Genomic DNA, 16,205 nt, shown 5'->3' with positions numbered 1-16,205 from the left:
GGCTAATCTCAAAGAACTGCTGGAGTATAACTAAGGAAAAATGAGCCATAGATGTATAATCGTTCAAATTAAGCAACAGAGTTTAAAACACTTTAATTCAACATCTTAATTAAGGAATCTGCTTGGAAGAAAAGAATATAAACTGAAAATGAGGCAGTAAACTGGCAGCTAGTTATACTATTGAATAAAAAGAATAAAAGATAGAAGATGCCAGCAAAGCTACACTAACAAATGCCCCAAGGCAACTATTCTAAAATCCTGAAGCCTTACAAACAATTCATTTCTGAGCCCAAAAAGAGATGTCTCAAAATCAGGGCACCTTTCAGAGCCAGTCTGAAAACAGTCACCAGATATGTTCTTTAGTCCAAATCACACGTATATTTCTGCAAGGGCTTACTCAATTCTCTGATTAGGACTGGAGCTAGAGACCAAACCGGTTTTCAGATGGATGCTTTGCATGAGACAACTGATGTTAACCCCCACAATGTACACCCTGTGTGAGCTAGTTCCCACTGCTGCCAACATGGCTCAGATATTGCATGACAAGCACTGCAGAGGGTTCTCTCATCAAGTTAGAGATCAGGGGTAGGAGAGAAAGAGAGCAGATCTATCCTTTCTGTACGAAAACAAAGGAGAACACAATTAATGACATTGAGATGCAGACACAGGGCACTACCAGCATCAGCATCTCATTCCCATGATAGTGGGATTGTGGATGATAAGGATGCAACAGAGGCTTACACCAACCTGCACAATTACAAACTCCCAGGACAGTAGTTCATGCTGCTGTGTAATAATGTTTATAATATTTGGCATTTCAGAGCTCTCCATATTGAAACCCAGTGTTTTGTGTCCACTCTCTCCTAGGTGCAAACCACCACCATGTGCATCTCTGTGAGTCTCAGCGGCTTTGTCGTGCTGGGCTGCCTGTTTGCACCCAAAGTGCACATCATCCTCTTCCAGCCCCAGAAGAACGTGGTCACTCACAGACTCCACCTCAACAGGTTCAGTGTCAGTGGCACCGGGACCACTTACTCCCAGTGTAAGTAACAAATCTGCCACCTTTCTGTGGGGGTGTGCTGGGTTTGGGTAATGACAAGGCGGGCTCAACTATGTAATATTGTAGTATTTGCAGGGAAAGCCCTGACAAAGGGGAGGGAATGATGAGGAGGACTCCATCTTATCAGAAAGCTAATTAATTTATTTATTATACTGTATTTTAATTACTGTATGATACTATATTATTCTATATTATATTTCTGTATTAATTTACATCTAAACTGAATCTACCAAGCACTTCACTGCCCTCATCTCATGAGTGTCACCCAACAGTCCTGACACACACACAGACACTCTTGGCCCTGACAGGCCAAGGAAAAAAAACACCATCACTCTGGGCAAACAATCTCAATATTGCATTCTACTTTTGCACAAACACGGGCACAGCAAATGATAAGAATTGTTTTTGCTTTCTCTGAGGTTCAGAGATTGTGAAACCCAGAGATATTCTTGGGAAGAATTGTGCCTTGCTTTTCTCTGTGAAGAGAAATGTGGCGACAATGTAATCCTGTGAAAGCATCACTTCCTTTGTGTCTGGAGAGGAAAACTCATCCCCCTGGCATGGGGGTCAGCTCAGAGCCTGCTCTGGGGCTCACTGAAGTCAGCAGAAAGTTTTTGCAGGCCCTGGCTCCAGCCTAGTGCACACACCAAGCAGCCCCCGTGTCCCACTGTGGCTCTGGCAGTGTGACAGGAGCAGATTGCCTCGGAGGATTCCTGTCAGAGCAGCACACTGACAGCATCTGGGCCACAGCACAGCGTGCTCTCAATGGCTCATCACCTGCATTATAAGGAAAGGCTCCAAGTCTGCAGAAAATGCATCCAAGAGATGCCATAAGCTGCATCTGTATGCAGAGCGTGATCAATGGCCTTTGTCAGTGCCACAGCCTGGAGAAGCAATCAGTGTTCTGTTGCAAGGACAACTCATTTGCTCTGATTCCCTTCTTCCCTTCATCTTCACTCTCTTCATCACAAGCTGTGATTTTGTTTTGAGGCTGTCACTGCTTTTCTGGGTGAGTTTCTCAGAGAGTTTTATGGATTCCAAAAAAAAAACAAAAAAGGTCACCTGTATATTTGTTTGGGATTTTTTCTTTGTCTAGCTTAACTAACTTAACTCATCAAAGATGGGAGCACACAGCACCCCATCCACAGAGCTCTCTGGACAGCATGTCCACCCTGGAAATCTAATTGAAACTCACACTACAACTATAAAGAGGAGGGGAATAAGAAACAGAGGAAAGGGGGGTCACAGAGCAAGGCTTTTCCAGCATATTCACAATAACAATAGCCTGAGGTTTTTGAGTGTCACTTAAATTTCAAAATTGTCTCAAGCACTTCAGATTTCAGACAGAGCATGGCAGCAATTTGGCACCCTCCTGTGTATCACATTAGCAGGATTAGGAAGTGAAGGGATCCCAGCCATTCCTGGCTCTCCCACCCCAAAACACACAGCAGGAATTCCCAGGGTCCCCTAACAAGAAATCAGCCATCTGGCTCTACAGGTCCCCGGTGTCATCAGCCAGGACTGCATCCGGTCCTGGCACCAGAGAGCAAACACTCCTTGCTGTTTTGGAGAATTTAATGAGATGGCACTATGTGCCTGAAGTGCTGAACATTCCCAAAAGACCAATCATTTCCCAAAAACTCTTATAAGTGTGGTCCCTTGGTGAAATGGTAAGCCCCATGAGATTCTTTTCAATCCTTATCAGTTTTGTGTAAGTGGTCGTTCCAAGTTTTTTAACACTCTCATGCTATGGAATGAGCTTAGTCAGAAATAATTTTGATTCATAAATACTTTCTACTGCATTCTGGATTGCATTTTTGAATTTAATACTTTCATTTTTATGGCTGAATAACATGTGTAAGCATGGAGGCAGCTGAGAGACATCCTCAGTGCACATCTTCACATTAAAACCTGCATTATAAGTCTTGTGAACAGCTTGAGAACATTAAGAAAAACATAAAAATCCAGACTTGCAATCTCTTACAATTTCATTGTTTGGAAAGGTTGCTGCAGTTATTTACTTTTACTGCTTCCATCTAATTGAATCGGGGCTGCTCACCTTGTTGGGCTTTTTAGATCATGGGAAGACATGGAAGTAGGGCTAAAAGGTCCATCACACACAAAGGAAACAGCCCCATAGTTTCCATCTGGGACAATTATTTGGGAAAATAACACTGTCTCTGCCAGTGACAATATTTTCAAGATGAAAAATCTTCCCTTACACCTTTCCATTAATTTAAAATTATTTAAAATAAATTTCCATCATTTTTCTTAACTATTTAGCGCTTTATAAAACTCCAAAAAGGTTTCTATCCAAATTGGATCTAACCTTTTTCTAAAATATCCCTCTCATCACTCCTTGGGGCGGTCAGCTTGTTTTTATTTTGGTCTTGATGGCATTTTTAATCATTCAGAAACTTCTTAATATCAAACTCATCAGAATTAGCTCTAGGGCATTCTAGTAACTTTGAAAAGCCATCTCTTAAACATTATCTGAGCTCTAGAGGTCAGTGCTTTTTCTGTCTCCACAGATTGCCACCTCCATTGCATCTCAGGGCTGACACCACCTCTTCACTCCATTGATCATGAATGCCACAAGCACAGTGGCTCTTGAGCAGCAGGTGACACACAGTTTTTAGCACAGCGTCCTGAACCATGAAATCTGGTCACTCTGAGAAAAGGTGGCACTCAGGATGCTTTTGGGTAGTCTAAATGTTAGTGTTAAGCTTTGATCATTTTGATAGCTGAAATCTGGACTAAAAAAAAGAATATAGATTTAAGCCAAACAGAGGCAGGGTAAGAGTGTGCTTGGGTATATGACATGTTTTGAAATGTATATATTTGTGAACACTGTTTTGGTTCTGAAAATTCCCACTTGGCAGCATGCTGCATAAATTCTGCTGTCCTAGCAGTGCCTCCCCCATTGGGATGTTCCCCCATTTTCCTCTTTTATGGGCTTCAGCACCCATAAAACTTCATGAAGAACTCACTTTCTTGAATTGATCATCACCTTCATGATTCAGACTAAGCTTTTACACCCAGATGTCATTTATCCAAGCTACACCCACATGGAGAGCTGCACACAGAGCTGAGCTACTCCAGGTGGCCTGCACAGGGGTCACAAAGAGAATTGAACCTTCTGTTTATAGCCAGACTGGCAATTTTATCCCCTCTGAATTTATTTTCCTGTGCCTGGCTCCAAACTAGCCCTGACATAACAGAGATTAACTCACAGTTGTCCAGCTGTGAACATGAGTAGGGGAGACAATGCTCTCAGGCACATGGTATGGTTCCTGGGGTTGCCCCGTGCACAGAGGGGAATTGGACTCAATGACCCTTTGTGGGTCCCTTCCAAGACAGGAGATTCTCTGGCTCTATGGCTTCAAGTGGCACACAGGCAGGAAATTCAGAATTGCTGCTCTTGGCTGTGCAGGCAAAGCTGCAAGGTCACCACGGCAGTGCTGGGCTCCTGCATTGTGCCTCTGGTTCTTTCCCTTGGATTATCTAAGCAAAATGAGGGACAGCCAGGAAAAGAGAGATCAAAAGCATGAACTTGAGCCAAACCAGCTTCTGCTGATGTCACACTTTTGTCCTTGGTCTCAATACAGAATGAAGGTGAAGTGTCTCTTGCATATGCAGCAGTATTCCAGGAAAGCCCTTGGTGGCTGTATCAGACGCAGAGTGCAGCTCAGAACCCTGCAGGGCCAGTGATTAACACTGCTGAGGTCTGTAATGAAAAGCAAAGTCTTTTGTTCTGTCTCAGGAGAGCTGGATGCTCAGTGTGAGCACTTTACTCCACCCAGCAGAGTTAATAACTGCATCCCAGCACTGCAAGGGAGCTCCATGCTGTGCAGGAAGCCTGGAAACTTAAAAGGCAAGGGCACTCATTTCTCGCCTACCACCATATATTTCTGTCCAATTTTGATATCCTCCTGACCCAGTTACCATAGTATTTGAGCTATTCATGCTTGTCAGTGTGTCGGACTTCAAAAAAAGCAAGCCTGAAGCTAAAAGAATTCTGGTTAAGCGACTGATGTTCATGGAAACAAAATGCTTTTGCCTGTAGCCAAACTGCAGTAGAACAGGGATTTGAATCAGGTTTCCTGAGCAGAACTGATTTTTTCTGTTTTGTAACAAAAAGTAGAAAATAAAAATAACAATTAAAAATAGTTTAGCTCATTGGGCTGCCACATTATACCCAGTTAAAAACAGAATACAAAACCAGAATACAAAATACAAATTAATTTTTAGAAATCACAGGCATGATGCCCTGTGGTCTTTTACACACAACAGCTCCTTCTCACCTGTGACTCACAACACACATCCTTGTTGTCAGAGACCAAATTCCATTGACCTAATCCAGAAAAGGGGCTCGTTCTTGGGTCTCCTGCTTCAGGAAGATGTCCTGCCCTCTGAGTAGTAGGTTAGTCCCCTAAATTAGTTATTAGTAGATGCCTCTAAATTTCTTTTGTTACAGCAATTCTGTTTTCCATGAAATATTAATTAAGTCAATGAAAGAATGAAAAATACCAGCTGATTTGAGGAAAGAATAAATTTTTCTAAAATTTATACTGGGCATCTTTACAGAACCAGTGTGCAACTGAGAGTGCAGCCAGCAGCAGATGTGGAAGATTGAGCATGCCCTTGTCAGCTGCATAAATTGCTTTTTACACTGGGTGATTGAGTTTACTAAGTCATTGCTTGCCGTGTGTTTTCTTTGATGAAGGCATCACATTTCTCTGGGTCACTGTTACCATTAACCTAATGTATCTTTCAAAAGGCAGCTCTATAGTGCCCTGAGCAGAGATGTCACAGAGTATCTGAAAACACATTCCTGATGCCCAATGGATAATTTTAACAAAGATGGACAAAACAATTTGCTTTTAAATTAGAATCCACAGTCTTAAGCAGAATAGGGTAATATATTCTCTGCTCAAAATACAAATACATTTGGAAACAGATTGTTATACTCAGATTAATTGTCTCCTAATAACACTAAAGCAATGAAAAACTGATGTATAAAATGTAAACAAGTTGATCAGAACCTGGTCCTCACCTCTGGATGCATGCTGAATCCTGATCCAGAACTCCTAGAAGTGAAGCATATTATAGGCAGAAATAATTCTGGGATTAGGTGAGAAATAATCTTGTTTTTAAATTCAGTTATTAAAAAATTTCTTCACTTCACCCAGTAAGTTCTTAGAATTCTTATTTTTATTAATTAAAAGGTGATTGACACAGAATTCTAATATGGTACATTATCTCCTGGGTTTAAAACTATATTTATTTTCTTCATGAATGTCCGCTCCAATTATGCGAAAGCTCAAAGGATCAGACCTTAGCATTTCTTGCCAATAAAACACAAAATAATCCAAAGCTTCACTTTTTTCTACTGAGGTATTTTGATACCATTATAACTGTATTAATTCACACTACCATGCAAAGTGCTACAAAGTGAGACCCAGTGGCACAGAATCATTGAGGAAAAAAATAAAAAATCATTTATTTTATTCCAACACTTCTTGGAGAAGTGTAATCACCCTCTGTGCTCCCAGTGGGCAGCAAAGTGAAATCAGATTTCTTCAGAGGATGCTTCAGCCTGAGGTCTGAGTTGCCATGTAGAGATGCAAGCAGCACCTCCACCAGCTCTGCTGCTGGCATATTTTCATTGGGCACCTTGGTTAAATGGGGTGAGGTGCTCCAGACCAGCACAAATTCTAATCCTGCATGTTGCCCCGTTTTGCTGTGCTGAAATCAGCTGATTTTCCCCTCTCTTTCTCTTCCAGCATCTGCCAGTATGTACGTGCCAACCGTGTGCAACGGGAGGGAAGTTCTGGACTCCACCACTTCGTCTCTGTGATTGCGGCTCGTGGTTCAGTTCTTGAGTTTTTAGACTGTTAGGCAAAAATTTTGCACATGTTGTGCACTCCAGAGAACACCAGAAAACAAAAGACATCCAAGCAAAATTAGTACCTTTTTTTAGAAACAGTGTAATAAATTATTTTTGAGGATTGTACAGTATATAGTGACGTTCTGGAACTTTTTAGACTGATTTTAGCCCTTCTGTTGTTAACGGTTGTAAGGGACATGTAAATAACCATGGTTCACAATGTGCATAGTCCTGCAGTAAAGGAGTGATTGTTGCAAGCACAGTTGCAATGTTAGGTGACTTCTTTCCTACGAATTTTTTTTGTAGCTCCTTGTTGTAATTAACTTAGACTGCATTTCTATGTTGTATATTACAGTTACCTTACGTGTAACAGGTTGGTTTTCTCAGCACAAAACAGCAGTATTAATGTAAAGGCACCAATAATAAAAAGATAAAACTTTTTCAGCATGGTTTCATTTTTGTTTCTTACTCTCTCAAGGTCATTACATTTTTCTAGAGAGGAGTTAGGTAAAAAGGATGAAAAAATTCTGGATTAAAAAAATCAGGTATTTGTGTGTTGGTGGGTGCCTGTGTTATGAAATCCATATCACAATATATGTGCTTATGATTAATGCTCTTTCAAAGTCACATAGAAATTCCCTCTTCTTAAAAACTCCCACGTTATTTAAGCTCCTCAATTTCTGTTTCTGTTATTAAAATAGAGGGTAATTTTCAAATGTAAAAATGTCTAATTTCATCTTAATGAGATGCTAGCAAAAAGTTTTTGACTCCTGGTTCACTCATTTGGCACGACTAAATGCTGTCATGCACAGAATAGATTGGTAGCATATAAAAACAAAGAGAATTTAGATTAGGTTGGAAGAAAATCTGTCAGAAAATTAGATAGGGCTGTTTAATATCTCCAGCCAAAACAAAGCTGGTTCAGCTTGTCTGCATCAACAGTGCTGTGAAAGGTAATTGGAGCACCACAGAGACCAGAAAGTCAAAAAAGAGAAATGCAGGAGACATTTACACACGACTCTGGGGTGACCTTTACGTTGAAACCAAATGCTTCAAGACATACATGCCACCTACTTAGACAATTGCAAAATATCTTAAAAGTCTGGCTTTTGAAACTGCACTCTTAAAGCTGCCCTCACTCTATTGAAACAATTTGAAATCCTCCCTTCTGCCAGGTCTAAAAAGTCATTAAGGAAACAAACACACCTTTGATTAATGTGTCTGAGCATATTTACCTAAGGGCTTGTTCCCATTGATCTCATTCCAGCTGAGGTCAATAGCAAAATTCTCATTGACTTCAAAGGCAGCACCAGCGAGGCTTGAAAGTCAGAGACCATAGATGCATGGTCTGGGATGTACATGTTCTCTGGAGCCCAATTCTCCTGCCCTTGCAGGTGTTTCCACACATTTCTGGAAAACTGCAAGTCCTTTAGGGCTGAACTGACAAAGGAGGTAGCTGTTACTTGGAATGCAAAAATTAAAGATGCAGGTTCTTAAAATTCCTACTTATAGATGGATGCTTGTATTTTCTAAAAATCCACATGTCCACCAGCAAAGAACACTTGATGTCAACACTTCCATGGCAGAGGCAGCCATTTAAGCCTCTGCATTATGGAGCTGTCCAGAGCAGGAATCCCTTGTGACTTTCCCCAGAATGGGCATAGATCAGCCCACCCTACCTGCAGAGCTCTGCATTCAGCTAATTCCTCTCCACAACCTCTGGCATGCCTGATTTTCAGGCTTGTTTCTTACCTTGATGCAGGGCCCAGGGTCAAGTTGTGACAGGCTGGGAGTCTTCCTTTCCAATCCAGACCTCTTAAAGCACCTCAGGTCGAGCAGCTACATTCATTTGACTTTGGTGTCCTCTATTGTGGACTAAGAGGCTGGTCACATGTGAAAAAAAGCCAGAATATCTGACCATAATTCTGATGTCTTGTCTTTATGGAGCTCTTAAAAATGCCCAGGTCAATAAGAGTTTCTTCTCAATTTTTATGGTAAGCCACAACCAGAGGCAAATGCACCTCATCTAACACTCACTGTTTACAAGGACTAAGTAAATAGCTACATCTGAGATTGTCAGCCCCTCTCCCTTTGTACTCAGTGGAAGGAAGTAGAGATAATTCCCCTGGCTTCTCTCAGGCAGACACTTCAGGCAGGGATGAAACTCTCCAAATAAAGGCGAGCACAGCTTGCACAGATCACAGAGTTTGCACTGAAAATTAAGGCATTGTGTCAGATGAATTCCAGCCCCAGAATCGAAATTGGCATTACTGAAGTTAATTTATAGCAGGTGAGAATCTCACTGTGCTGGAGTTTTCATCCATTTTGATAGCACTACTGAGGAAATGACCCAGTGTCTGTGTCTGAACACCTGCTATGAATACTTAGTTGGCTTGAAAGCCACTTGCATGTGGGGTTTTCATTCAAAAAAACCCAACAACCAAAACATGCAGAGCTCTGGACTTCCATCCCCACTGAATGTTCCTGACATTCCTGTATTTTATTTGGCTTTGTCTTGAAAGCCTTTCACTACTTTCCATTGGATGTCCACGGATGCAGATTGTTTGGTATTGCCTGATGAAGTAATCCAGTTTCAAAACACTGCAGGACAGAAAAGGAAAACAACAAAGCAGAGGTTTTCCACACCATACAGGCATGAAAACCTTTTAAGAAAGGGAATTTTAATTTTTTTTCCTTTGCTGTTGTCTCACATCACTATTTTAGTTTCTCTATTTATAGCTGTTTATAGTTTTTTACCCATTTATGTAAAACTTGAATTTAGAGTACAAACCTTTTCCAGTATCTTTATTTTCCCATCATTTTTATAGATTTGAGCAATTCACCTCAAAGCAGAAGGGGTCCTATCACAGTTCCTCCCAAGCACCCTGACTGTGAGCCTTGAGAGCAATCACACTGCTCTGAGCCCTGCACACTAGGGAGTAAAATGTTGAAATCAGAGGAAATGCTGTAAATGAGAGCAAGGCTTAACCCAGCATCTACAATGCCTAACTGGAGGTTGAAGAAAACTTCCGTTTTTTACTCAGAAGTCATAAGTTTCAAGTACCTCAGCTCTCTGATAAAAATCACAATTGCAGAAAGGTTTGTGAAAAGCTGATCACTTTTTATTTATTAGCAGAATAGAAAAATAAGACTCAAAATTTTATTGCCAATCTGAAATAAACAAGGTTTGTGGGGTTTTGTCTTTGTTCATGGGTTTGGGTGTGGTTTTTGGTGGTTTGTTTTGGTTTTTCTGGAAGTGTTGTTTGGTTTTTAAATCTTCAGTTCAATGCCTTAATTTTGAAAGCAAGACCAAAGTCTACTGTGGTAAACCAAAATATTTTATTTTTTCTTCCAGCAATTGTTTTTCCTTAATTAATTGAACACAGATGCTTTCACTCATAGCCAAATCAATTTAAAAATGAATTGTTTTTTCAAATTGAAAAATTAAAAGCTATTTAAAATATTTTATGTCCCCCCAGAATGGAACAAATTCTGGAAATCAGAAAAAATATGTCCAAAATACCCTGACCACACCCAGACATTTCAGCTCAAAGGACATTTCCACTGCAATCTTTCACCCAATTAGTACAGTTAGAGTAAGGGAGACCAAAGGAAACCCTTAACTCATCACCACATACAGTCTGAAGTCCATGGTGCCATTGCCTGCTCACCGATGCCTGCAGTCTGCAAGACAAAGGGCAGAAGGCTCTGTTTATCCAGAGCCACCTCAAAGCTTCTCAGCCACACAAACACAGGCAAAACTGAGCTTTCTTCCTGCAAAAAGAGAAGACCAGGACCAGGCTGGGCTGGTTCTGCAAGAGGAAAAGGATGGGATAGCAAACACACATCACAAAACCCTGCTGTGGCTTTTAGGCGTTGTTACAGCATCAGTCTCACAGTACACGGACCTTAAAGAATTCTTCCTGATGAGCTCCAACTCTACAGATCCTGAGGAATAACCAAAACACAATGGCAGCCTATAATCCCCTCTATCCTTGTGTCTCCCTTGTTCCTGCTGCATGAATTCAGTGTGGGCACGCCCAGCCAGGTGACTGGGGATGTCACTGCATACTGTGACACACACTGCATATTCTAGATGAGCTGACTTCCTTTTATTTCTGTTCCTCTCCCCTTACATCTTACCTAAACAGCACAGTTCCCAAGTCTCCAACAAGAAATAAAAACAAGGGAATTCAGTGAATGGAGCACACAAGGGGAAAGACTAAGAGAGAACACCACCGAAGATAAGGAGAACATCACAGGAGTTCTCTTGAGGTTATCACTGAGAAGAGAAGGCTCTGGGGACACCTCATTGCAGCCTTCCAGTACCTAAGGGGGGCTTATAAAAGAGTTACTTTTTATATGGGCAGGCAGTAACAGAACAAGAGTGAATGGTTTTAAAGCAAAACAAGGGATATTTAGATTACATGCTAGGAGAAAACACTCTGAGGGTGGTAAGGGACTGGAATGTGCTTCCCAGAGAGTTGTCAAATATTATCTACAGTGGCTATTTAAGTCCTCTATGCTTCATGATATGGACCAACCAGCAGCATTGCTTGCTGAGGAGGAAATCCCCGCTGGGGTGTCAGCATGAATTGTAGCTGCTTCCACCCTTACACCGAAGCATCTGTGTTGGTCACTGCTGGAGAAGAGTCAACAACCACTGGCTCCTAAATGGTGACATCTGCTGCTATCAGACTATAATTAATTACCTTGATTTTACAGGTACTACTGGCTCAGGAAGGACAAAGCCTGCAAACTTTCTCTGCTACTATCAAAGAATCCCAGAACCTATTTTTCAAAAGCAAATAGTAAAATTCTTTCTTTGAGCAAAGATTATAGATCATTGGACCTACTCAGTAATTTCCCTCTGTGGCTCTAAGACATAGTTTTCCCCAAAAGTTAATCAATTGTATTCAGTGTTAGAAACACCAACTAACACAATCAGAGCCAAGCCAGAACACATTCTTTGTGCATTTCCCTCCTAGCAAGCACTGTCAAAGCTCAGACAATGACGTTCTGCTAATTTGCCAATAATTTATACAGACACCAGTAAAATGTGCTTAATCCTCAAAGAAATTCAGTTGCTTCTCTCCAGATTTCAAAGAAAAGCATGCAAATGCAGAAATTAAATATATTCCATTTAGTCAAGTGAACACATAACAGTCAGATTCACATTGTTTTATGGCATCAAATAACAGTTTTCTAATGTGATTCCACGTGGAATAAAAGGGGAGGTTGCTGTAAGTATATTTTGGCAGAGCACAGACAGAGGTCACACATACCTGACTTTTAATAGACTCTTAAAGGCTGGCAAAATTTGGTCCTTTACATTGCACCTGATATAATCCCAGGCAATTTTCTTATCGTCAATAAATCACCCAAATTTCACAATTGTTTTCTTTTCTACACCAATTGATATTAGTATGATAGCATCTCCATTCCAGGGTGTTTTTAAGACCTTCTTTTCTGTTTTGGCTTTCAGCGGGGATCAATTTCAGCAAGCTTTGCTGCATATGCCTGCACTTGATGGGGTATGGCTTGCATGCATTTTCATGGCCATGATATTGAAAAAAAATTTTTATTAAATTTCCTTTCAGGAAAGGAAAAGGAATCTTGTGATTTCAATGGGGACCAATGGAGGAATCTTTGGTGCATGTCCCTGCCGTTGATGGCATGCCATGCTTTTTGATGACTTTGACTTAGGGAAAGATTTTTTTCAATTTTTTTTTTTTAAGTGTCTATGCCTTGTCCCTCATATCTTCCCCTCCAAGCTTTGTCTTCCTCCTTGCCTTTTTCCCCTGCTTTCGCAACATCTGTGAGCGTAGTTTTGGTATGTTTTGGTCCTTTGTAGTGCAGCTCATTTCCTCACAGCCTCTTTTTTGAAGACACTAAAACTCCCCATTTTCTGCATTTTTCAGTTGCATTTCATTTGGTCCTATCTCCTTTCTAGAGTGTTTCTAAGCCTATCTGTTTGGATTTGGGAAGGGAAAATGAATCTTGCAATTTCAATGGGGACCAATAGAGTAAGCTTTGTTGCATCCCCCTCTTATGGGAAAATGGAAACTTCCCCTCTCTTCTTCATCTTTAAGAGAAAGAATGAATAGTATAAGTCTCCTCAAATATTTCAGTTTTTGTTTGCCTAGTTCTTGGAAAATGCAGTTTTATTTTTTTACGGTAAATAAAGTCTACAGCATTGGTTTGTGTCCCACTATGTTAGCACTGCACCATATACACCATTAGACTGCCTGGGAGAATGTTCAACATCATCATGATAAAATTTTTGGAAGCAGAGCTGTGAAGAGTCATACAGCAAAATCCGTCACAGCTTTTAAAAAAATTCCACTCCATTTTATTTGGGAAACCTAATGGAAAGTGAAGGGAACCCAATGAAACCTGTGCAGTATTAATTCAAATTAAATATATTTTATAAAAATAAGGCATTTCTGTATTATAGGCATCTGGGTCCAGCAATAAGAAAAGAAATGGTGTTCTGGAGAATGAAGTGTAATTATGGCTGAGAAAACATATGTAGAGAGAAGGGGGAAAATTAAAGGAGATATAGACAAATGCAACTTGATGGCAATGAAAAGCTCTACTCATTACTGAAGAACAGCAATGTTCAGGGAAGGCTGCAGGGCCACCAAACATCTCAAGTCCAAAATTTCAAATATATTTTTACTTTATTTTATGAATGTCCATCAGATATATATCTTTGATGCTACAACACACTAGTTGAATAAAAATCAACAACATAAAACCCCTCATCATAAAAGATTCAAGAAGTGAAACCCCAAAGCCATAACCATTTACTCTGTGAGCATATCATCTTTGACAACCATATATAAATGACATCATGACAACAAATACAATGTACAATAATAAGTGTGCAATGGTACAAAATATACAAAAAGGAATGTGTATTTAATGTACATTCAACATTACCCCATAAAAATCTTTGTGGGAAATTGAAGTGCCTTTTCAAGACCAACAGAAAATGTACACCACTTCAGTCAAGATGCCTGAAGGATCTCCCATCAAAAAAGTAAAGTGTGTGTTCTTTGACTGGAACTATAAAATAACAGAGCTGAATTTTCCCTATTGAAAAAAAAAACCTAAAGTTCATAAAATTTTTGTTCACATCTAGAGTATAATAAAATATTTAGAGTGCAGAAAATTCAGTTGCATTTAAATTTTGCTTAAAAGTGGGCCCTCTTTTATTGATAGACCTAGCTCAGTCATATAAAATCAAAAATCTATATTCCTTATAGTAAAAAGACCATTTCTGCCCATGTCTCTTTTCTGATTTTGATGCATTCCACAATTCCCATAAATTTGCTGTAATGGAAATATGAGTCTGACCAGAGGTCAATACAAGAATTGTGACTCATTTTCTCTGGCTCTGTACAAGTCTTGCATAATTTTACTCAAATATTTTTTGCCCAAGTTTCAGATTCCTTTGAGTTCGACCTCAGAGGGAATTTCAGGAAATTATTACTGTGGATATTATGAAGATCACATGCTTATAATGTGGCTGATTTTATGGAAATAAAATCACCCAGCCTCCAGTTTCCAAGGCACCATTTTGTGCCTTTCCTCCAGAGCTGCTACTTGTACTGCCACAGAATGCATTCAGATGCTGTGCAAGTACATAACCCATGCTCAGCTCTGCTGGACATCCATCCATCCATCCATCCATCCATCCATCCATCCATCCATCCATCCATCCATCCATTCATCCATCCAAACATCCATCCACCCACCCATCCATCCATCATCCATCCACCCATCCATCCATCCGTCATCCCTCCACCCACCCATCCATCCATTCCTCCATCATCCATCCGTCCACACATCTAACCATTCCTCATCCATCCATCCATCATCCATCCATCCTTCCATCCATCATCCACCCATCCCTCCATCCCTCCATCCCTACCCCTTCCTCACATGAGCTCAGGAATAAAGGAGGCTGGGTATTTCTACGAAGCCTCTCAACTGACAGAGCTGATCCTTCATTCCCAAAAGTTGAGATTTTTGCTGTACCTCTAGAATTCAGGTTTTGCTGGTTCCTAGCCCTGGGAAAAGCGACATTTACCCACCCCAAGGGAGAACACTGAATCTGCCAAAGACCTCTCTTGAAAGGACAAGCTTCCACAGAGAGGGACAAGTGCCACTTGCACTGTAGGTACCACTTTACATCTCTGTAAAGAGTTTGAACCTGCTACTGCCTACAAACTCATGGGCCCAGACCTACAATTCACACAACAGCTGTTACCAAGTTTAAATTTAATACCACTAGGTTTTACTCCAACCTTGATGGCCATGACTTGGGCACCAGAATGGGTTCAATTTGCAGGTGCAACAAAATTCCTTTTGCATTAGAGGTTAACACAGACCATCCAGACCTTCAAAGCATTAAAATCAAAAGTATTTTCCAAAGTTCAAAACTCACCCAAGGTTCATTCCGAGTACCATTCACAATTTTGATTTCAAGAAAGACTCACGGTTGTGCCAGTAAACAACAACACACAACCTTAGCAGGAGGTTGCAGGCCTCTCTGAAAATAATTTCTTAGGAATATGCACAGGAATGAGAAGGAAATGAAAGGTACCTATAAATCATATGGCATGCCTGAGTGTTGCCCAGGTGAATGCAAAAAATTCATGTTATTTGCAGTATGTATATCTCTTCCTGAGTTGAATTTCATTCCCAGTAAGGAATCCAAGAATCTGCTTTCTTTTTTTGGCAAGGTACTCAATCACATGGTAAGGCAATCCATTTTTCTGGTTTGCTTCCTGTCTTCTTTCCTCTTAAAAGGCCAAGCATTTCTCACCAAGATCACCACTATAATGTGTGCCAGAATATGTTTAAAATATAGTCCTGTAAAAATAGAAATTAGGTTTGTTCCTTTGAAGGCAGCATTAATTCTTCATATATTCTGGGATCTTGAAGATTTCAGCTGAACAGATTCAAAATTATCTTCCTTTTCCTGCAATGGAAAGACAGGTTCCCATCAACTGGATTTCTTCAAAATCTCCCCAGCAGTCAGCACAATCATTTCTGCTCTCAATATCCTTTGCCAAAAACTTCACTTTATTTTTACTATGGTAATTAAGTGCACAGTTTGACCCTTTAATATTTAATAACATTACTAATTCTGTAAAAAATTTGCAAAACCAATAAAATTATGCTATAGCTATTGTTCATGGTACTTATTTTAGAGGGTGCAGGGAAATTAATTTCATATTCAGA

General features: G+C 40.3%; 2 protein-coding genes across 5 annotated transcripts in view; one reads left to right on the top strand and one right to left on the bottom strand.

Annotated features, from left to right (window-relative positions):
• Positions 1–7,394, top strand: part of GRM3 (glutamate metabotropic receptor 3) — a 104,312-nt gene extending 96,918 nt beyond the window's left edge. For all 4 annotated transcript variants that reach the window (XM_005489290.4, XM_005489291.4, XM_014268632.3 and 1 more), the window contains 2 exons: positions 868–1,042; positions 6,847–7,394. In XM_005489290.4, the coding sequence (XP_005489347.1) occupies positions 868–1,042; positions 6,847–6,920 (249 nt within the window). In that variant the 3' untranslated portion in view covers positions 6,921–7,394. The remainder of the gene's footprint in view (positions 1–867; positions 1,043–6,846) is intronic.
• Positions 7,395–12,652: 5,258 nt separating this feature from the next.
• ELAPOR2 (endosome-lysosome associated apoptosis and autophagy regulator family member 2) overlaps positions 12,653–16,205 on the bottom strand; it is a 111,009-nt gene continuing 107,456 nt past the window's right edge. The window contains exon 22 of the mRNA XM_005489289.4: positions 12,653–15,942. Within this exon, the coding sequence (XP_005489346.2) occupies positions 15,883–15,942 (60 nt within the window). The 3' untranslated portion in view covers positions 12,653–15,882. The remainder of the gene's footprint in view (positions 15,943–16,205) is intronic.

Source organism: Zonotrichia albicollis, chromosome 4 (genome assembly GCF_047830755.1).
Source record: "Zonotrichia albicollis isolate bZonAlb1 chromosome 4, bZonAlb1.hap1, whole genome shotgun sequence".
Lineage (NCBI taxonomy): Eukaryota > Metazoa > Chordata > Aves > Passeriformes > Passerellidae > Zonotrichia > Zonotrichia albicollis.
This window is presented reverse-complemented; position numbering and strand designations above follow the sequence as displayed.